Source organism: Tympanuchus pallidicinctus, unplaced genomic scaffold (assembly GCF_026119805.1).
Source record: "Tympanuchus pallidicinctus isolate F22 unplaced genomic scaffold, pur_lepc_1.0 scaffold8, whole genome shotgun sequence".
In the NCBI taxonomy this organism is placed as follows: domain Eukaryota; kingdom Metazoa; phylum Chordata; class Aves; order Galliformes; family Phasianidae; genus Tympanuchus; species Tympanuchus pallidicinctus.
The window spans coordinates 4891555-4915239 of record NW_026294802.1 but is presented as its reverse complement, the minus strand read 5'-3'; the positions used below and the strand labels follow the sequence as shown (position 1 = coordinate 4915239).

At 43.7% G+C, this 23685-nt stretch overlaps 1 protein-coding gene across 2 annotated transcripts in view; it reads left to right on the top strand.

Moving 5' to 3' along the window:
* Positions 1-23685, top strand: part of TMTC1 (transmembrane O-mannosyltransferase targeting cadherins 1) — a 150884-nt gene that overhangs the window by 10345 nt on the left and 116854 nt on the right. For both annotated transcript variants that reach the window (XM_052668035.1, XM_052668036.1), the window contains exons 2-5: positions 3432-3609; positions 5363-5436; positions 7047-7223; positions 9116-9307. In XM_052668035.1, the coding sequence (XP_052523995.1) occupies positions 3432-3609; positions 5363-5436; positions 7047-7223; positions 9116-9307 (621 nt within the window). The remainder of the gene's footprint in view (positions 1-3431; positions 3610-5362; positions 5437-7046; positions 7224-9115; positions 9308-23685) is intronic.

Genomic DNA, 23685 nt, shown 5'->3' with positions numbered 1-23685 from the left:
TTGGCTGCACTCCTCCTGTTGTCCCAGCACAGCAGCTCAGTGGACACCAGTCTCACTATGGCTCTTTTCCTCAGGGCTTGCTTGGAGGCTGCAGGAAGCTCAGGACTTCTGTAGTTTCCATGCAGCAGCTCAGAGGATACCATTTTCAATCCTGCCCTCTTCCTTAGGGCTTGCGTGGAGGCAACAGAGAGCTGTGAACCATCTGCTGGACTCCTTCTGTTGTCCCAGTGCAGCAGTTCAGTGGACACCAGTACCAGTCCGGCCCTCTTCCTCCACCTGGAGGCCACAGGGGGCTTAGGGCCATCCTATGGGTTCCTCCTGTTGTCCCCAGCATAGCAGCTCAGAGGACACCAGTCCCAGTTCAATTTTCCTCAGAGCTAAGGGAAAAAGAGGTGAGAGGGCTTGGGGAAGGATGAGGATTGGGGACAGGGAAGGAAAGGTGAAGGAGCAGCAACTGGCGCTGGGGCACTCTGGCAGGTGGCGACATTTCCACACCGGGATGGAAATCGAGAGCCCCTGGTGTGCTGCCAATGGATGTGGCAATGTCTCTTAGCAAGCATGATGTTGTAGTGCTTGCCTTGCCTGGATGGAGACGGATTCACCTCCATTGGTTCTTCCTCTGCAGGCACATCCACCTCCATGGGCTTGACATTGCCTTCAGGAGGATCAACATCCACTGACTCAGGTTCATTGCTGCTTCCCTGAAGCCTAAACTTCTTTGGTGGAGGATCCACCTTCCTCTGGAGGCCAGAAGAGGCCGGAAAGAGCTCAGTTTAAATTGCTTCTTATGCCAGAAGATGGCCACAAGTCACGAGTCAGTTACTGACTGGAGTTCTGTTGTCAGGGTCCCTGTATTGATGAGGGTTGGCAGGGAGCTGGCTCGTGACATTACAACACAGTACCATGGTGGGTGTGACCCTCAGCATGTCCCATGACATTGGGAACATGGCTGTGCTGGACCATGTTGCTGTGGCCTGACAGTTGCCCTCCTTGCCACTAGTGGGATTCTGTAGGGCTCTATTTTGAAGCAGGTTTTCTGTAATGATTTTATCCATTACTCCAGTAAAGATCTGGAAGCCATGTTAAGTAAATTTGTGGATCTGGAAGCCATGTTAAGTAAATTTGTGGATGATGCGAACTGGGAGAAGTGTTGACTCTTTTCAGTGTGGAGAGGCGTTGCCCCAAAACCTTGACAAATTCAAAGTTGGTTGCCATCTGCATGAAGAAGAGCAAGTGCTGGAATCTGCACCAGGGGTGGGACAACCCTGGAGGGATGAGAGGCTGGAGAGCAGCCCCAGGAAAGGGACCGGAGGGTTCTGCTTGGCTGCAAGTTGAATCTGAGCCAGCAGCGCCCTGGAGCCAGAAAGGCCGACAGAGCCTTGGGCTGCATCAGGGCCAGCGCTGCCACTAGGTGAGGTTTGTCCCACTCTGCTCTGTGCTGTGTGGCACTGGGTGCATTTGGGGTGCCCCAATATAGGCAGGATATAAAACTGTGAGAGTGTCCAAAGGAAGGCTATGAAGATGGGGGACAAAGTGTGTGAGGAGCAGCTGAGGGCCCTGGTTTTGCTCAGCGCAGAGCAGAGGAGCTGAGGGGAGGCCTGATGGCGGCTGCAGCTCCTCACAGGGAGCGGAGGGGCAGCGCTGAGCTCTGCTCTGTGTGACAGCGACAGAGCCTGAGGGAATGGCATGGAGCTGTCAGGGGAGGGCAGCTGGGGGTCAGGGACAGAGTCTGCACCAGGGGGTGGTAAGCATGGAACGGAATGCCCAGAGCAGCGGGCATGGCCCCAAGTGCTGGAGTGCAAGGGTTATTTGGACTGTGTTCTTGGTGATAGGCTTTGGGTGGTGCTATGTGCAGCCAGGAGTTGAACTCGATGGTCTTTGTGGGTCCCATTCCAACTCTGGATATTCTATGATTTTACAGTATGAGAGAAAGAGATGTCCACTGCAGCTCTGTGGTAGCAACAGGAGTGCCGGGGGGGGGGGGGGGGGGGGGGAGGGAAATGACGACTCTGTTCTTTATGAGTATCTGTACCATAGAATGGCTGGGATTGTAACGGAACTCAAGGGTCATCAAATACCAGCTCCCCCTGCTGCAGGTGGGGTTGCCAACCACTAGATCAAGTGCTAGATCATGTTGCTCAGGGCCCCATCCAACCTGAACTTGAACACCTCCTGGGATAGGGCATCATGCGGTCTCATGCCTTGTCATGGTGTAGTTGCATCAATCCGTACTTCAGGGGGAAAGGTCTCGTCCTAGTAAAATCCCACTTTTCCCAAACTCTGTGTGTTTTGCTATTGCCTCCCCAAACGCTCCCATGAGAACAGAAGGGAAATGCACAAATTAGTCGCCTGGTGCATTAAAGTAGAGTTGACCCCAAGAATGCAGCCCAGGACAGATAGCAGCACGCTGCTGCTTCTCAGGAAGGAATGTAGAGAGTATTTATAAAAGCCATGTGTTGTCCGTCCCTCACAGGCATACCACACCTCCGCTGACTTACAAAGAAGGAATGTGTCTGCATGGTAGCAACAGCTTGATAGTATTGTTATTGAATCATGGATGTCATGAGATGCCCGATAGCTGCTAGTAACAACAGGAGTAGGAATCTGTAGCTAAACCTAAATTGCTTAGATTGATTCATGTTTTCACTGAGTGTTGTCTTTCTTTCTTTTCTATTTTAAATATTCTTAACATTAATACTTCCAAATTCCTTGTTTTTTATATAGAAACCTCACTGGATACAGACATTTTGTGTGTGTGTGTGTTTGTTCAAATGAGATACAGATGCAGTTACTTGTAAGGAAAATCAAGTTATCTTTAATTGCATGAGAAGCAAATCCTGTCAGCAGCTGTTAAGCAAGTTGACTGTAAAAAACAATGACCAGAAAAATGCATTAATACACTGTGTCAAACAAATGTCGTAACAGCTAGTTATATGCTTCTTTCATGAGAGACACAAATAACAAACTCTCATTCTATCTAAGATGATCTGAGCTAACTTGTCCCAATAGTGTCCTCATAAAAATGATGCTGACTAGTATAGCAGCTTCTCAGTGTAGTCCAGTTGTCAGTAAAGCACAGAAACAAGGCAAGTGCTGTATTTCTGATGTGGGACTGTGTAGTGGATTCTGGGAAGCACATCTATTGCTTCAGTGTAGCAAACCTATCTTAATGCAGAGGCATAGTCCTCTCCCATCTCCATATTATGAAGCTTGCCAAATTCAACTGCATATTTTAGGAGGAAAATTGGGGAAGTGGTTTTCTCTTTAATCAGATAAACCAGAAGTTCAGAGCAATTTTCACTAATTAGTTTAATAGCACTTACATTAGCAGACTGCAAATCAGGCAGAAAGCATAATTTAGACCATTTGCAAGTTGTCCTGCTATCTCAAAGCTGCCCCAGCCTGGTTATGGCTCTTGTTTTTAATTTCAGGTTAAACATCTTGCTGGCTGGAATGAACCCCTTGTATTTCCACGCAGTGAATGTAATTCTACACTGTCTGGTGACTCTCGTGCTGATGTACACTTGTGACAAAGCTGTGTTCAAGGACTGTCGACTTGCTTTTGTCACAGCGCTGTTCTTTGCTGTGCATCCCATTCACACCGAGGCTGTAAGTATGTGACACTAAAAAAACAAATCAAACCAAAACAAAAAAGCAAACAAAAAAGGTGGCAAAGAATCTAAAAATAGAAGTACACCCTATTTATTTATTTATTTACTTAGTAAGAAACTTCTGAGTCATATGCCATGGGGTAGCTGTGATCTTTGCTTTGGGAGATCAAAGATGAGAATATACCATAGTTAATAGAATTTGCAGTTCTTAAGGAAGACACTCATTCAGACTTGCTGTCTTTCTGCTCTGGTGTTCAATTCTCAGTGAGGGTCCTCAGCACCAGTTCAGCAGTAAATGGGCAGTCAGTCACTCTGTGAAAATGTCAAGCCTTCCATAACCAAAGACCTCATTGAGGCCACTGTTTCCTGCTGGGACATTGTTCCATGCCTTCACTTGCCTTCTGTAGTCATCAGTGTAAGGGAGAAGCACTGAAGGGAGCATCAGTACGTGTTCGGACCAAGATCACTTGGGTAGAGGTCATATGGCCCGTGGATTAATTTGTATTGCTTTGAATTAAAAAAATAAGAATACCCTCCTCGGAAGAAGCATTGGCGTAAATACTACGGTAAGTGCACAGAGCAGCAGCCCGTACTGCACTTTTTTCTGCTTGTTCTATGAAAACATTTAAAGACTTACTCGTTCCGCAGCCACAGTCTAATAGTGTGGGGAGATACTTCTCCTGTGGATAAAGTCTTGCTGTCTTTGCAAAGGAAGTGCAATGTGTAGCTGTCCAGGCTTCAAAAAAAAAAAAGAAAATGCACTCGTTAGCAGAGATACCATTGACATCATAGACTTGTAAGGAGCCTTTGTAAATCAGTGAGTGAAGCGGCTGCTGCTGCTGAGAACTTTTGAGGAGAGATTACCTTAATAACAAAAAGCCGTGAGCCTTGCAGTCACTGCCTGTGCTGCCTTGTGTGTACTAATCAGCCAGGCCCCTTTTGATAATGCAGCTCTGTACGACAGGGAAAGTTCTAAAGAAGCACTCTTTGAATTTATTTTTGTCTGGGTCAGAACTTAAAAAGGTTAAAATAAATGCCAGAGCACTGAATATAGATTAATTATGTAAGCTCAAAAGAGGCAAAATTTCAAAGGGCCTTTTATTTGCTGTATGTTCGACTTTAGATCTTTATGAAATGGAATATTGAAATATTTTGTAAAAAATAGTTGTACATCCTTCTCGAGTATTCCCTTTCTTACAAAAAGATTTTGTTATTTGATATGTGGGAAAACTCTCATAAACCCAGATTGTTCAAAGAGAATAAATTACATATGACTCCATTACTTTTTGGCGATAAAGTTTATTCAAATGTTAATTATTAACTCACTCCTATATAATAAGTCTTCTCCAGAGAGTTGTCCTTTCAATAGTCCTTTTCTTTAACAAATCTCAGTTCTGGGAGTTTGATGTGTTTCTCATTCAACTCTTAGTATACAGAATTAAAGCAGATTCCTGAAACTGGTATTTTTTTCTGTGCAACTTCATTAATATTTTAAAAAGAACTTAATGACTTCCATACTGGATTACTTGTTTGTTTTGCCATTTGAGAAATGCAGTAGTCAAAACTGAGTATATCCTACACCAGCCAAGTAACATTTTGGTGTGGTGAGGGAGCATAACACTTAAGCTTTTTTTTTTTTAATATTTAAAGTAGTAGTGGTTAGCAGAGATTGTTGAGACAGTCACTGAATGTACGTGTACATGCCTTTTTATATGCCTGCCTTTACATCTGTGCGTTTCTTTTCCTTTTAGGTAACAGGTATAGTAGGCAGAGCGGATGTCCTCGCCTGTCTACTCTTTCTGTTGGCTTTTCTCTCCTATAATAGGTATGGCTCCTTGGTGTCAGTTCTTATAATTGGATAAGATGCTCTGTTTCAGGAAGAAATCCATTGGTTTCTGATCACTGCTGGCAGAGGTCCCTCCTCCAGCGTGGTGCTTTGAGGCTGTGCTCTGGGCCATGCTGCAGTTGGAGTGCCCAATAAGTGACACTTCTGAGAAAGCATAAGTGTAAAAAGGGAAGTCAGCGTTTCATAGACTTGTAGATTGGTTTGGCTTGGAACAGACCTTAAAGATCATCTAACTCCAACCTTCCATGGGCAGAGCTGCCGTCCGGGGCCCTATCCAGCCTGGCCTAGAATGTCTCCAGAGGCGGAGACAGCTCCTCTGGGCAGCCTGTGCCAGGGCCTCACCACCCTCTGAGTAAAGAATTTCCTCCTAACATCTAACCTAAATTTTCTGTCTTTTAGTTTAAAGCAATTCTTCCTTGTCCTATCGCGATCACCCTGTGTAAAAAGTCACTCCCCTTCCTGTTTATAAGCTCCCCTGAAGTACTGGAAGGCTGCAGTGAGGTGTCCCTGGAGCCTTCTCCAGTGTGAATAAGCCCAGCTCTGTCAGCCTTTCTTCATAGCAGAGGTGCTCCAGCCCTCTGAGCATATTCATGGCCCTCCTCTGGACCCGCTCCAACAGCTCAGCTTCCTTCTTGTGCTCGGGGCTTCAGGTCTGGGCACAGTACTGCAGCTGGGGCCTTACAAGGACAGAGTATTAAGATACCCTTTTCCATTGACGTTACCAACTGACCATACACCAGTAGAGTGTTTGTAAAACTGGACATGAAATTAGAAATAAATGCTTTCTACTAAAGGCATATTATTAGTATGGAGAGTGAAGAATCCAGCCTGTGAGAGTTCAGCATTATGGCCAGACCATTAGTTGTCTTTTTCAGATGAAAACTTGACACTATTTGCTGCGTGCTAAAACTGTAACTGAACAAGCACACATGAGAAATAGCTTTGCTTGAATGGAGTTTCTGCCCCTTCACATTGATGTTTCATTTAGGAAAAGCTGCTCGTGTTCTTCTAGGGATGTTTGCTGCAAATCTAGATCTGTTTTCATCTAAGGTTTTGAAGGCGTAAATCTGATAGTGACCCTGTAGGAATTTTTTGTTTGATTTTGATTTTTTTGTTTGTTTTCTTCTTTTCTCTCATACAGACTTAGACTTAGGATTTTAAGGATTAGGGCATACACTGACCCAGAGGAGTGTGAGTGAGATGGGGGATATTTTGCATGTATGGTGCATTTTGTCACACCAGGAAAACTTGAGCATATGTGTTCTAAGAGACAGAAAGCAGGTGTTTCTCTAACCTTTGTGTTTGTACTTACTCTACCTTCCTCTGTCTATTTGATGCCTACCTCATCTTTGTGCTCATCTTTTACTCTTCTGCTCAAGTTCCTGGTGCACCTCTCAGTAGTTGTACTTTCCCTTCCTGCCCCAGTGTCTAAGACTTTCTGCATTTGTCAGCAAACAGTGTAGATTGTTCACCTCCCTTTTTATCAGGATCTCAAGAAACTAAGGAAAATTGCCTCAATATTTGTGTGAATGTAGTAAATATATTTTAAATTTTCTGCTATTTTCATGCATGTCAAATTTGTTTTTCAGGAGTGTGGACCAGCTTTATGTTGGGGAACATTTCCCTCCCACTGCCTCCCCATTCTTTTTGCTGCTTAGTTTATTCCTTGGGACGTGTGCAATGCTCGTGAAAGAAACTGGAGTCACTGTGTTTGGTGTGTGCTTGGTATATGACTTCTTTTCCCTCTCCTGCAATAGCCTCAAACTGTAAGTAATCTCTATGCTAACTGTGCTTTCCAGTGTTACTGCCTGTATATACAGAATATGTATCATTAGACAGCACTGTCAGAGATGTCTTGCCCTTCTGAATTCAATGGCACTCATTTGACAGACTTGGAAGGCACTAAGTTTTCATTCTGGTGTTGTTTGTTATTCTGGTTGCCTGTTAAATTTTGCTTGACAAATTGACCAAATGTGAGGAACTCGTCTCTGAAGTGCTCAGTTCACTCTGGCAAGACCAATATTTATTTCTTACAGGGGAGCTCAGGCTGAATTATTAACATTTTAACATTTCTCTGGTTTAACTCTTTCTGCTAGTGTTATTGCTGAAGTATGTTATGACACTCAATAGTAAAATCAAGGTTAATCCTTCTTGTCCTTAAAAAAATCAGAAAAGAGGGGAAAATATCGAGCCTGTTCCGGAATGATTGGCATAATTAGCAACTTCTACTAGAGTTATTAGAAAAAAAATCCTTGAAGACTGTATCTCTCACCCATATTGTTTTCCAGTAACTATGTAACTGCATCTCCATTAAAAGGCAGAATTCTTTCAGCTGATAAGAGCTCTCTTTCATGCATTTCTATCCTATACTATGCTGGGACAGATCTGTCAACAAGTGAGCACATGTGAGAGCTTGCTGCTGCTGCTGACAGGAGGTCCTGCTCCTGCCATCACCTCCCACGTTCCTACCTGCCTTGTACCCTGGGCCCTGCAGCCCGTCACACCCCAGAAGGAATTGCCATGCTTGAGTTGTAGAGCAGGCTGCTGAATTCATGTTCCTGCAGTAGTGCTTTCAGCCACCTCCCAGCAGGATTTGGGGGCTCGTCTTGGGATTTCTCCTGCTTTCATCTGTTGACTAAGTTGTAACAGTGTCACTGGTGGGCAAGTAGCCAGTGAGATTTCTGGGAGCTGATAGGCGTCACACTGCTCACTGCAGGCACGCAGTGCCTGTGTTTGCAGGCTGCTGGGTGGTGTTCCAGGAGCTGCCTGGCTAAAGATGACACAAATATAATTGCTGGGAAAACCTATGTCTTCTCTTCCCTCCCTTCAGTTTTCACATTCCCTTAGCTTTGCATCCCAATGCTTAGGTTTTTTCCTGTGCTCCAGTGGCACTCAGATATGGCAGCTGCTTAGCTTGCAGAAAGGAAGCTCTGCGGTTCAGATGTGCTGCATTTTAATATTTGCTCTAGTCGCATGTCTTGTGTGCTCTGTGACACTCAGGATTTTGTGATTTATTTTCTTTTCTAAGGGGCAGCAGAAAACCAGTAGCCTTCTTCATACTGCTGAAACTCATAGAAACACAGAATGGCTTAGACTGGAAGGAATCTTGAAACCCACCCAACTGCAGACCCGTGCTGTGGGCAGGGCTGCCACCCAGCAGCAGAGCTGCCCAGGGCCCCGTCCAACCTGGTCTTGAACACTCCAGGGATGGGGCACCGTAGCTTCTCTGGGCAGCCTGTGCCAGGGCCTCACCGTCCTCCTCTCCTCCTCCTGCTCTTTCCACCATCCTGTACAAATTGGATCTCTGTTTAAACAAGGCAGAGCGCAGTTATTTTCTGCACCAAAAAATTGAGGATTGAGGCATATTATTTCTCACTGTGCTTCCCATCATGGTGGAGCTGCAGAGAGCAGTTCTGCATAGGCATGCTTGTCTTGTGCTGCTCTTGGGTGTCTTCCACTAGTTTTAGGTAGGAAGCAGTAAGTCCCGTCCTCCCAATACACATCACCTTAATCTTAAGTAAATTGTCTGTTGCAGTGAGATGCCGTATTGTGCCACAATGTTCAACCTTTTAATAAGCATGGAAAACTGAAACTGACGTCTTATCTTTCCAATTTCCCCTCTTTTCCCCCTTTTCTCTGCTTTTCAATGCCTGCCTAGGAGGAATGGGGGCACCCATACAAGATCTGTCCGGCAGCCTGCAGCTTCACTCCCCGCCTCGCTGCCAGTCTCATCTCGGGAGAATGGGAAGCATCGCTTCGCTCACAGGACTGCCTGGAGCTCCTGCCACCCCGAGGAGCCGCGCAGCGGTGGCCTTCCTGTGCCCAGCAAAGCTATCTGGGCTATTCGCAGGTACTGCCTGTTGCCTGACTCTCCCCTTGTAGCTAATCCGACCATATCAGCTCCTCTGTATTGGTTTAGGTGCTAAGAGCCTGAAATCTGTAATTTTTCTTCTGTTATTGGGGAAGGAGATGAGGAGAAGGGAAGAAACAAGGTTAAAAAGTGCGCTTCTACCTGGGAAAGGAGAATATCTGAGGACTGTCCATGTCCTGAGGCCTCCAGTCCTAGGATGATGTTGGTATGCAATGTGCTCCTTCCCAGCATCTTCATGGGTAAAGTCAAAATTGTAATGCTAGCTTGAATGTGAAAAGTAGGAATGTGTGCATGTGTACAACAGCAATTGCCTCACTTTGGGTGCTGTGTATCTCTCAGTACACATCCGAGGATATAATTTCTACGTGTTTATAAATGTGTGCATATGAGAGTAATGGTGATGCCCACTCTTGCCTTACACCTGTGAGCTTGCACATAATGATGAAAGCGGGGCTCATGCAACAGCAGAGTGATTTTTACAGTCAGTGTGTCTAGCAGTTCTCAACATGTTCATTGTGCATCTCACTTGGGAAGAAAGTACTCTCTGAACTCAGGGCCATTCTTTGCCTTGGAGCTGTGCTTGGTGCCCTTGCTCAATTTGAATAGCACTACAGCTACAGTGAGCAAACAGCAGGTTTTAGCTTCAGCATACTTAGCGGCAGCTTTACTGCTGATATTTGGCTTTAGCTACAAAATAGTCACAATATGATTTACTTTTTGGAGACTGTAGTAATGAATTGCCCCACGCTACCTACTTCTTGTGGAAAGTGTTTTATTCCTGGAATAGATGAGAAATTATCTGCTGCACAGTTCTGTATTCGTTTAATCTTCTTGCTGCATCAGTATGGATGGTGTACAGGCTGTTACATGCAGTCCTTCTCATTGCAGAATCTGTTTGCTCTATATTTAGGTTAAATGGTTCAGCCCACTTGAGAGCTGCTAAGACACAGACTGATCGTCCTGGTGTTTAGTCTGATGGGTCTGACTTATGTGTAGTTGTGTTCTTGGCTTTGTTTTTAACAAGGAGAGAAGTGGGTTTGGCTGTGTTGCCTCTCTGTGTGGGAACCCATGACAGAAGGATGATGAGGAAGTTGTCTTCTCAGGGTGGCTCACTGCCAGCTGCTCCGACACCCAGACTCCTCTGGTACTGGGAACAGCTTCTGAAATGTGTACTGAGTTTTTTGTTTGTTTTCATTTCTTCTCCAGTATTCCCAAATGAGTAGAACTATTAAATAAACACAGATAACCCCTGTTCATTCTGATAGGCCGGGCCAGAATGGGCAGTCTGAATACCTCTTGGAACATCTTGCCTCCAAAGTTTAGTATGTGATGGGGAAGAGTAATCTGAGCACAGACACTGGGGCAGCTGCTATTCCTGACTTTTGTTCTTTCCCTATTTCTTTAAGTGCATTAATTCTCTTTGTATTTCTTTGTCATTTTCCCTGACAGATACTGTGCTGGAGACTGTCGCTGTAAGAAATACCTCCTGTCTTACTCCGTCATCTTGTTCTTTGTATCTTTTACCACTGTTTCTTTCTTTCCTAGTATTGTTCCTGTCTCCCCATCTTTGCTTTATACCTTTTCCAGACACCGTCCTTCTGCCCTTTTTGGGAGCATTCCTTTCTTGCTCCTGGGAAAAGTTTCTGGTGTTCTGGATTCAGGAGAGGGTTGCAGAAGTTGCACTGTGGGGACAGTGCATATGGGATGGCTTCAGAGGGTGTTTGCCCATGATGCCAACTGTTGTTTCCTTTTTAGCAGCTGCTTCTTAAAGTGTTGGAAAGGATTTCTGCACGCGGCAAATTGAGCTGTGTGTGTACATAGCTGCTTTCTTTTTCAAAAGAGGCTCTCATGGTAGAAGCCTCTCAGCTCCTCTTTTCAAGTGACAGTGCACAGCACTCTTATGATGACCCATTGCATGACAGCTCGCTGAGGAATGCCTGGAGTGGAGCTGGCTTGGGCCCAGTGGCTGAGAGAGAAGCTGGATGTGGCATGTTTGTGATAGCTGCCTGAGAGCTCTTCTAGAAAGCTTGGGGATGTCACTGTGATGCTGTGTCCCTGGGTTCTAGGTCAGATGTCAGGGGGAAGTTCTTTACCAAGAGAACGGTGAGGTGCTGGAACAGGCTGCCCATAGAGACTGTGGGTGCCTCATCACTGGAACTGTCCAAGGCCAAGCTGGATGTGGACCTGGGCAGCCTGATCTAGCATTAAATGGGGAAGTTGGTAGCCCTGCATGTGGCAGGAGGATTGGTGCTTCATGATCCTTGAGGTCCCTTCCAACCCAGGCCATTCTAATATTTGTATGTGCAGAGTTCCAGTAGAGAACTTCTCTGCTCTCAGGCTTACAGGAATGAGGGGCTGCTTTGCTCTTGGTTTGGCTGTTCCTGAGAGTCATTATGTTTTCAATTCTCTGAAAGCAGTACTGAACCAGATAATATTTTCTTGTTGGAATTGCATTGTATGTACAAAATGACAGCCTGGACAATCTGACCAGTGCCTGTGTGTCTACTGTCAACATTTACTAGCTACTCTTAAAAAATAAATGTGCTGCTACAGCATTTGTTCCTTAAACGGATCAAACAGATGCAGTGTTTTCAAGAGATCTTCTCAAGTACTAACCCCATGGTGTGCACTTGCAGTTGTGTGGAACTGCAAAGATTAAATATATTGCAGCTCAGCACCTCAAAATGTCATCCACATCACCTGGAGATCAGGGAACCACTACCTACTCATGCAGCTGTGGTCCTCCCCTTAATTCCATTTGCTGACTCCTGTCACAGGACGGATTAAACTAGTTTAAATACTTACTATATGCAGTCTTTCTCTAGAGCTATTGGAATATTATATGATGTGAAATAGGAAGCAGGCAAAGCAATTACTCTGCTAAAAGGCAATCCATCCTTGGGGGGTGGAATAGTAAATCAGGAAATCCTTGCTATCACTAAAAAAAAGATAGGAGGGGAAAAAAATTGAAATTGCTGTCAAACATGCAGAATTAATTACACGATTTATTCTCTGTCATTGATGTTTCTCTGATTTGCGTAGATCTCACAGCAACAGGGAAGGGAAAAGATTTTTAAAAACTCGAGAATTGGAAGGCTGATTGGACGTGGTCAGATTGCTTCAAGTGTCTCACATAGTGCACCAAGCTGCCTGATTGTAAGCTGTTTTCTAGCTTAAGCAGTGTGCAACTATTTTATTCTATTCTTTCAGCTCACTTGTAACGTGGCCAATTAGATTTCTATTTAATAATAATTGACGATGTGTACCCTCCTATTAAAGCTAACTGAAAGATACGGAAAAAGCTAATGGAGGAGTTGAGGCATTCTAATTAGCAGTAACTGGAGTTAGTTATGTAAATTCTTGGTGCAGGGAGATGTCTCTGTGAATGCGTGGGTTGCAGCTCTGGGTGCATTCAGAAGTAAGGAATGAGTTAGGCTGGGTGAAACTGCAGGTTTTATCACCATGATTTATTACAATTTAGGGGGTTGTTGGCATGTACTGCTGAAACAGAGTAACTTAAGATCTCTTATCAGTTTGATCAGGCTGCCTGAGTTTCAAGGCCTGAAAGAGGCTAGTGACTACGCATGTCCTCCTGCGTGATGCAAACAGAGAACAGATGAGAGGAACTTTCACATCAACCTTTTGTTTAGGATGAAGCCAGAACTTCAGTGCTTTCACTATGGTGAAAGAATATGATTGTACAGCATAGAATCACAGAATGGTTTGGGTTAGAAAGGATTTTAAAGCCCATCCAATTCCAGCACCCCTTCTGTGGGCAGGAACACTTACCACTAGATCAGGCTGCCCAGGTGCACATCCAGGTTGGCCTTGGACACCACCAGTGATGGGGCACCCACAGTCTCTATAGCAGCCTGTTGCTGTGCCTCATCGCTCTGTGAGGAAATAATTTCCTCCTAATATCTAATCTAAACCTACCCCTTTTTAGTTTAAACCATTACCCCTTGGGTAAAGATTCTCTTCCCGTGATTTTTTTGGCCTCCTTTAGAGGCTCAGAGACCTCTGTGAGGTCTCCCCAGAGCCTTTTCCAGGCTAAATAATGCCATATTTCTCAGCATTTCTTCATGGGAGAGATGCTTTAGCAGTTACTGTAGCAGGCCCACAACTGTTTTAGGTTGCAAGCTCTGGATGCAGTGTTCCAGGTGGGGTCTTACGAGAGCAGAATCCGGTTATCAAACAATATCAGTACCTCATTGCACACCATAGTGCTACTCTGATACATTTAATGAGACTGGTATGTGTAAAGCAACAAGTTGTCATAGTTCCTTCTGAAAGTTGTGTACATATTTAGTCATTCTTTTTCTTGATTTCTTGAACTCATTGATAAATGAAAACTGGGAATTATGTTTTGACAATTTTTCCCCATTATTATTCCAAAACTATGTAGTATAGTTACAGTTCTGTCACTTCACAGATGCCTCACATTCACCACTGCTAAATGTTTAGTTTGTGACCTCCCTCTCATATCTCTTAGCCACCTTGATGGTTTTGAGCTTTCTGAGTCTGTAGTTGGGCCACAGTCAAAGATATGGGCATTCTTGAAAGATAAGACTTCTCAGTGACTTGCATGCTTTTGAAATGGAAATCTGTGTTTCTCTTTGATCATTTAAAAACTGATCTTTATTGCATATGCTGTTGGTAACTCTTCCCTTAGAATTGACAATAGACCAATTTTTAGTATGATCATTTTCTGCGTAGTCAAACCATTGCATTAGTTTATTTTTTTTGTGTGTGTTTCTTTTTTACTTTCTTGCCAAATGACAGAACAAGAAGGGGATGTACTTGGAGCTGTGCCCAACAGTGTCACTTCATATATCTGCATATGTGCAAAAGAGACCGAGGGAGCTCACTGCGTGTTAGCACTGTAGGATCTGGACAGAAAACCCATTGATGTAAAATGCAATGAAGTCCCTTAAGGTTGTAGCAGGGATAAATGTGACCTGATGACTAAACCACCAGCAATGTTGTTTCCTTTTGCAGGAGTAGGGGAAGGGGAATGGAAACACTGTGCAGAACATGGTGCATTCCAGAGATGGCTTTGCTGGCCTGAAGATTGATATAGTACGAGGGAAAGTATGTTGAGGTCATAATGTATCTTCCCCACGTCCCAGCAGTGTGCGTGTTCTGTTCTTGAGCTGAAACAGATGCTGTCCACCAACATGAAAGAGTAGAGGGAGAGGCGTATGTGACCTGCAACTGGGTAGAAATTGCATGAATTTCATTTGGCTCTTTCCCCACTGGGTGCTAACAGAATGACTTTTTCTAATTCTTGAGTAGTGATTACTTTTATTATATTTTTAAAGCTACTTTTGTAGTATAGCACATCTCTGCTTTAACATGAAGTCTCCCTTGAAAAAGCAGAAATCTCAGCTGCATTTCTAATGCTTCTTCTTGCAATGCAGTCCTAGATTCATAGCTAATACAGACAGAATAGTGTAGTGGATTTCACAGATGCACTGATCCTGGGTTTCACAGGATATCTCTCTTGCAAACTTGGAATTTTCTTGAATTTGTCAGAGTTTTATATCAAGCCATGACTTAGAACATGAAATTGCCTGGGGTACAGGAGTGCTAGGAGGACATTTTCTGTTAGATTTCTTACAACTTTCTTAAACTTTAGAAAGCCGTTCTTGTGCTCGTGTGACCTGAAGGTAGCAATGATTGCACTCCTACACAAAACACAGCAAGTAAAGAGCACTGCATACTTCTGACAAAACGCTAAGACTTAACTACTATTTTTGCCTTGTGAACATACAACAAAAGAGAAGGCTGGATACTTGATATGGCCTGACTTTGCAAGCACTGCCAGAATAGTTGGTAGAGAACCCTGAAGACGGTGACCTGGTTTAGAAGTCAGTCTGTGATGGTAAGGGTCTGGAAATCTGGCAATCAAAATGATTTTATTCTCAAGAAAGCGTAATGAATAACCTGGAACTTTAAGCCTAGGCTTTTCATTTCTTTCCTCTCTTAGTGGTGATTTCCTGAGGGCTCTGCTTTTTAAAAGAAATGAGTAATCTCACGGTCTGTGATGCTCAGAACAGCGTTTGGTGTTAGACTGTCTCTGTGCAAAAGGAGAGAGAAGTGCTGAATGGTCACTGGCCGTGTGTTGAATTTTTTTGGGTGGGAAGGGATGTGGGGGGATTGTGGTTTAAAATCAAACTTTACCCCAAAAGACAAGCAGGAGTCCCAAGACCTGAAAAGGCACTGAATGTGCTGAAAGAACAGATTAGATAAGCACCATCGTTACCTTGGTAGCTGGGGGATGCTTCTTGTATGGTTTGCAAGCTTTTTTTAGTTGTAGGAGGCTTGCTAGTGCTCTGCCATTCTTGCTATTTAGTAAGCTTAAGTTGTGAATGAAATTCAGACCCCTTAGGGGAGGTGTATTGCAGGGGTGGATTTGACCAGCAGTTTGCTTTTCTCTGTACTCGTTCCTTTAGAACATTTTTCCATTGTGAGTCTGAGCTGTAGCTACTGCTGTGTCCATGTCCTGTCCTTTCAGGAAATGTTCCCTAACTGTACCATGTGAATCTTGTTCTTCTTCTTTGTTTATAGCCACCAATAATACTGTCATGCTCAAATAGTACCAGAGGCCACTGGAAGTCTTTATTAGAGCCTAGGAGTACATGCAAAGTCATTGTGCTAAAGCCTTGGATTCAGCCTGGGATTTCAGTGCTCTGATATGTGACTGTCTTCCACAGAACCCTTGCATAATCTTGGGGAAATTGTTCCCACTGTGCGGGTTAGAAAATGAGGCACAGTGATGCGTGTTTCCTTTCTACCTCCATTTATTTGTTTGGTGTGATTGTTGTTTTAAGATGTAAATTTCTTAGGTCAGTCTAAGGAATGTCTCTCTTCTGCACGCTTGTGGCTTTGTGTGTCTTAATTTTGGAAATCTGCAACTGCTACCTCAGTACAAGTAATTGAAGTCATTTATTGCTAACTAAAGTTTACTTCAAAACAGCACTGCCTTGGTGTGATGATCACTGATGCTGCTCGTGCACACATGCACACACACACACACAAGAAGATATATTAAGACATGGAGAAGCATACAAGAGGAATGGTTTTAAACTAAAGGAGGGGAAATTTAGATTAGATATTGGGGGAAGTTTCTTTACAGAAACAGTGGTGAGGTGCTGGAACAGGCTGCCTAGAGAGGCTGTGGATGCCCCATCACTGGGGGTGTTCAAGGCCAGATTGGATGAGGCCCTGGGCAATCTAATCTAGTGCTTGATCTAGCTGTTGGCAACCCTACCTGTGGCAGGGGGCTTGCAATTTTGATAATCCTTGAGGTCCCTTCCAACCTGGGCCATTCTATGACAGTTTTTAATTGCACGATCACGTGCCATTTTTTCTGCATGATCCATCTCTACTGAGTGCCCAGAATGGCTGGTGCTCGCTTAATGAGCAACTGTTCAATATTTTGTTTCTTCCTTGTCCAAAGCATGGCTCCATGCCCTGTTTACATCATATTAAGTCTTGTTCTGAGAAAGATTAACTTTTTTGATTATTTCTCTGTGTACAAACTACCAAGTACAATATTTCCTCACCAATTGTTGCTTCAATCTGTAATCTTTAAATTACTCTTGGCATAATTTCTGGATGTCCTGTTTCTTTGCTTTCGGGAAAAAAAACAAGGAAAGTGAGTGAACAGTTTTCAGAGGGTTGCCACAAGGGTATGAACAGTTGGATTGAAAACTATGGATCCACCTCATCGACATCTGCTACTGGAGCAGACAAACTGATGGCAGCAGTAAGTTGTGCTCTATAGGAGGGAGTACTAAAGGAAACAGGGGACTTTTTCCCTCAGATCTTTGTGTCTTTGTTGGCAGAGATCAGACATCATAATGACACGATGTTCCCTTACAGACTCTAAAGAGGGATAAATCCTGGTACACGTGGCTTTTTCTGGCAGCTCTTTCCCTCTTTTGTCCCTCTTCTGTTATTCTGCCCTGTCTATTCCATCCCACTATCATCTCCCCTTGCTTTCTTCACCTTATCATTTAGTTGCTTCCAGGCTTTGCTGTTTGGATCATGTTGCTTTGCCCCAAAGTTGCTGTGAAAAGCCTCCTCTCCTGGGATCCCTCCTGTGTTCCCAGCCTGAGTCTTTGCCCAGTTGACTGGAGGATCCTTGCCCATTTCAGATGTCCCTGTACTGTGTGTTGCATCCTACATGTGCTCCCCACTTCTCCCAGCTTGCAGGTTCCTGCTGCTGGAGCTTTGCCCAGCTAAATGATAGGATCACTCTGGAGCTTTCCTCTTCACAGAATCACAGAATGGCCAGGATTGGAAGGGACTTCAAGATCATGAATCTCCAACCCCCCTGCCACATGCAGGGCCACCAACTTCCACATTCAATACTGGACCAGGCTGCCCAGGGCCCCATCCAACCTGGCCTTGAACACCTCCAGGGACGGGGCATCCACAGCCTCTCTGGGCAGCCTGTTCCAGCATCTCACCACTCTCTCTGTAAAGAACTTCCCCCTGACATCCAACCTAAATCTCCCCTCCCTCAACTTCAAACCATTTCCCCTTGTCCTGCTGTTGTCTACCCTTTCAAAGAGTTGATTCCCCTCCTGTTTGTAGGCTCCCTTTAGGTACTGAAAGGCTGCAATGAGGTCACCCTGCAGCCTTCTTTTCTCCAGACTGAACAGCCCATCTCCCTCAGCCTGTCTTCATATGGGAAGTGCTGCAGTCCCCTGATCATCTTGGGCCCCCGTGTCCAAACGACACTGTCTCTGTACCTATCTCCTCCCTTTTGCATTTCTGCTCCAGGGGCTGCAAAGCCTGCTTTCTTTTTGACCTCATCTCTTCATCTGTGAGGGTTTGGTTCTCAGCCTTGTATTGAAATCAGGGGATTTTCCTGGGGGAGAGGTAGCGCACAGAACCACGCAAAGCCAAGAGCAGCTCTGAGGCACTTGCAGTGGCATGGAGCCATAACTAGTTGCACTGCTGGCATTGCTTGTGTAAAGGAGGCACTTTTTGCATGCAGCCAGCAGAATAGAAGAGGCTTGGTTTTACGTTTTTCTTCCTTCATTAGGTCACTTTAGCTGCTATTCTGGATAGAGGATTTTGTCTTGCAGTATGGAATGAAACCTCTCTTCCTTTTTTTTTAAACCCTTTCAAGAAGGAAGTGAAAAGTAAATAATATTCTTGGGATTATTAGCGTGCAACAGTGCTCAAGAGGCTCTGTTTATTTCAGTGAGCAGAAATAAATCTAAGTAGTTTGGCTTTGCGTGCATTAAATGTCAGAATGGAGGACAAAACTGAGACGGATGTTAGTTTTTGCAGTTGATGACTTAACATCTGCCAGCTGGTTTATTTATTTATTTTAAGGAAGACTTTTCAGATGGACTTTCATGAAGTCCATGGAAATCCATTTTTATGAATTCAGGAGTGGAAAATTTCCCTGAGACAAAGAACCAGACAGAGCAAGACAGGATCAGGGAGAAGAGCTGACAGCCATGTTTCAGTTTGTCTTTTTTCTTCTCCATCTTCTGAATGATGCTGAGCCCTCGTTCATCCCTGCACAGAGGGAGCAGGCTTTTTTATCTGGTATTGAAACCCCACAGTTGAAGTCTCTTAGTGGTGCATCAATGCCTGTTCTGTTCCCTGTGTTGCTAACTGAAAATCCCTAATCTGTGGGTGCAGCCCTTGTGTTCCAGACTGACTCACAGCAGACTCTGTTCATTCTCCCTCCTTATGGGACTGCCTTTCTATTCACAATTGATGGCAGTCTCAATTAAATTAACGTTTGAAATACGACATGCCCATGCTCATTGGCTTTCTCTGAAAGCCCTGTAAACTGGTGTCAAAGAATTACCAGAGACTTGAGAAATGGAAAAACCTTACTGACTTGCCAGGTCCTTTTTCTTCCAGTAAATCTGGGGTGGCTTGACACAGAATGGTATTCCAGTCAACAGAAAATAATAAGAAAAGAAACAAAATCCATAAAGATTAGGAGAAATGCAGGTTATTGCAGGCATTTACCCAGACCTAATATTGCTGTACAGTTTCTCATTTCCATCTTTGACTTCCAGGTGCTTGAACATAAAGCAAAACTTTTGGGCTGTTCTCAGGATTAACAGATTCAGTTGTAGCTTTCTACATCTTTTATGTCTGGCTCTTTCTGAACCGGTCTATGCCCTCTTCAAGAACCTGATATCATGGCATGTGTTAAGTGAAGGACAGTGGGACTCTGTGGGCTAAGCTTCATGGCTTTAGGTTTTCACAGGCTCTGACACATGCAGTCATTTGCTCAAAACTGTGAGGATACCAATCCCATCAAATTTGACTTTTGGTGGATGGATTTAGATGTGGCAAGGGTGACTTTGACTTTCAATGTGAAGTAGTTGTTGAGATTTAATGTTTGGTTTAAAAAGACAAAATCTGTTTGCGTGTCTAAAGCTTCTCTCATCTTCCCTGTATGCTTTCCAGGATGCATAGATCCTTCCCTGGCTAGAAACTTAATCTTCATCTCAATCTAAAGAAGAAGAGTAGCAAATCCACTTTCACATTTTAATTCATTTATCCCAATATCTTTTTCCAACTAGTGCATTAGAAACCTTAATCCTATACTTTGAAATGCTGGAGCGCACAATTTCTCTCCTGCCTGCAGACCTTTGAAATGCAGATTATTATTTTTTTAAGCTATTCTTTTAAGCAGTTTCCAGAGGGGGAATGTCCAGGAAGCTGTAGGGCAGAAGGGATGCTTGTAAATGCATTCCACATTCCCAAACATCCGTGCTGAAATTCAGATAATGGCTGAAGCGAGCCCTGAAAGACAACGCTTGCGCCCGACGCTACAGGAGCACTGCTGTCCATTGTCTGCCCCCGAGTCAGACAGGTCCGATGGCATCTGGCAGAGCTCTGCTTTGCTTTGTGCACTCATTACCTCCTGCAGCTCATCACGAGACTGCTCAGAAGAAAATCTTCCACTGAAGTGTGTGCTGGGGGTTGTTCTTTTTGAAACCTCCTTTCTTAAAATTAGGTTTGGTTGGCTTGAGGTGTCATTCTTTTACTGTCTAGATAATGCAGTTGTTCCCTCTGTTTAAAGCTCTTCTGCCTGTGTTTGCTGTAGGCCCTCTGTTTCGTGGCTGGAGACTGAAAGTTTGCTAAAATCTCTCCTTTTATGACCGACAGATCTCTTATTCTTGCAAATCAGCTGTAGAGTGAGGAGAAAATATGAAACTGTGGTTTGTGCTTTGATTGTACTAGTACAGAAACTATGGAATATAATACAATTCCTTCCAGTCTGTGAAAGATGACAACGAGCCTGTTGGGATTTCGGAATAGAAGAGGAAAATTGGAAGAAAAAAAACTATTTTATCTCTGTTTTCCATGGAGGCAAAGATTGTACTGACTGATGAACATAAAGATCAGGGAAAAAGTAATTATCAGTCAAGGATGGAAGAGAGAGGAAACAGTGCTTGTATTTCTCTCCCACAACATGCAGATTTGTGTGATCATTCACCCCCAATTACATGTATTGTTTTTGTAAGCTGCTAGGAATTTCTACAAAAGCTGCTGTAAAATTATGTACTTTGTTCTCTTGCAATATTTTGACTTTGCTTGATTTAATTGCATTTAACAATAACCTCAGCCTAATCTCATGAAAGCAGTTTATATCACTGCTGTGCTTGTGAGTTATCTGTGTGTGAATGTCTGAAGCATTTGTATTTTGGTAATAAGCTCTATTCACCCATTGTTGTTCTCCCTTTTCTCTCCCCTTCTCTTTGGAGTTAATTATGTCGCACATTTATTTCAGCAAATGAATTGCTTAGAGTACAAGCTTTTTTGGTACAAGCATCAGGAATTTTCATCTTCAGAAAGCTGTTACCAGGCCTGAGTCTTGAGTGGCTGTTAATGCCAGCCTAGAATTTCTAGTCTCTACAGAACAGCATTCCTTTGCTGAGCTTGGCTGGCGTACTGTGGATTCACTGCCATCACCCTGATCCTGACTGGTAACTCCATCATGGAATTGCACAACAAGGAATATGAAATTCCTCTGCTCGTTGCCTATGTGTTCTTTTGGAGATGATGAATAACTTTCCATCCAGAAGGCATTTTTTCATTTCCTTGGAAAAAAATTATTAGAACTCCCTTTACATTCAGATTTGTCTATTGAACTCACATCAATCTATTTGACTTAATAGAAACACCCAATCTACCTCTAGTATGTATTTTCTGACTGTGATTGTTACTAGAAGCTTACAGAAAAGAAATGAATGGGAAAGAGGCCAGTACAGGGTTATCTTTTCTCACCGTATGCTTTGAAGATGAGCCAGTCAGTGATTTAGACCCTGTGGACATGGAGGCTTTATCTGGAACACTGTTTCAGACTCTCATAGGCCTGTCCTCCGTGGAATTGCTTAATTCTCTTTTTAGACCTATTTCTCTCCTGACTTTGGTGACATCTCATCAAAAAGAGTTCTGTGATTTGATTGCATGCACTCTGAAAAAGTCTTTCCCTTTGCTTGAAAACTGGTAATTTCATTGGGTTAAGAAGTAAAAAGTAATTTTTCTGGTTCACTATACCTTTTAGTTATTTTATGCTATCCTTACGTGTATTCCTTTTCCATGCTGGACAGTCCTGTTCTGTTGCATATCTCCTTTTTGCAAAAGCTACCTCAAAGCCTTATTAGCTTTTTCTGTGTCCCTCTTGATCCTTTGAAAATTGTGCAGAAAAAGAGGGAGATTTCAGAATAACACACAGGGCTCCAGATGCAGGAGCACGTTCTAGTTTTATTGAGTCTGTTATTGCTTGTTGTTTCTGTTCTGTTTCTTTATAAATCTGCTGGATCCTTGTACTATTCACAAGTTGCATTTTCAGTGCTGATTTATGCCACCACCTTTTTTTTATTATTATTATTATTATTATTTATTCTTTTGTTCAGACTGCCGGCATGGCAGTCTGTGTAGATAAATGAGATGTACAGTAAAAAACCTGAACGGAAAATATGAGTATCTTTTATGAGCGTGTTTTGAATTCTGTGGCTGGAGAGCATCCAGCCTGTTCCCATTAGAGGGAAAAAGGTGGAGTGAGGCACTGAACTCAGCCTGGCTGCTTTCAGGGCTGGAGGGAACACTGTCAGACTCCATAGCTGCTGCATCTGGGCCTCACTCTCACTCACTCACAGTTCCCCTCCATCCTCAGTGTGTTTGTGCTCCCACCTCCCTATGCCTAAAGGCAGCAGTTCCCACTGTTCACGCAAATTCATGAAGAATTCGTAAAGCAGAGGCTTAAATCCAGGATTTCCTGAACCTTAAGCACATCTACCTCAGCAAAGCTTTCCCTGTTTTGCCAGTAAACCAACAGTTTCTCTCTTGATTTCCTGAAGACAGAGCCTGTTGTGTCCCTTCCTTACCTTTTCCTACAGGCTGAAAGTTTCAGCTTTTGCTGTCTTTGTGTAGGAACATCTCAACAGCCCAAGCTATGATAGCTGCAGTCCTAGGGCCTGCATGTCACTGTTTATCACAGTATTTACTTTGATCTGTTTTGGCCTCTTGACTCCACCAAAAGTACCTTTCAGTGTGAATTAATTAAAAGAACTGTGGGTTTTTTTTCTTTCTGTTGCCTCTAAGAGAGATGTGTTCCCAGATGGCACGAGGAAAGGAGAGAGGTTTTTTCTGGGCAAAGCCCTGCTTTCATTGTAGGCTTTCTCTGTCCTTCATTACACTTTGTGAGTCTGCTCCTCCAATGTGCTCAGGGTGCTGTCTCCAGGGAGCTTGCAAATGCCTGAGCCAAGCGAGAACCCCCAGCAGCATCCCAGTCCAAATGAACAGCTTTCTAATAACAGCAGTGACTTTAATATTGCAGCATCTTGTCTCCGCAGAGCAGTCAGTTAATTATGAGGTGTGAATAAGGAATATGTTTCACAGTGCCTTGGCAATTTTCTGAGTTCACTGATCCGTAAACAAGATTATTCCCTAATAGTCCTTCATCTTTGCCATTATTACACGAGGATGTTCAACTTCAAATTAAATTAGAAATGATCATCTTTAAAGTTTGTTGAGCCACGGCTAATCTTTTGAGAGTGTTTCCAGGATTAACTATTTTTAAATTGCTTCGTTATTTAGGGAGAATTTTTTTGCTTTTCCTGCTGTGCCATTTTTATAAAGACCCTGCGGTAGTGACTATCCACCGAGAAATGTGGATTAGAACAATTATTATTTTTCCTTACAAAGTCCCTGACGCTGTCAGACAGCTGATGTTTTGAGGGAAAGCTGCCTCTCTGAGGTGTATGAGGACTTTTACAGTTCTTTCAGTTGCTGCCAACCCAGAGGTGAGAGAATAAATTTGGTTCTCAAATGCCATCTGTCCAGCAGGGCTCTTGCCA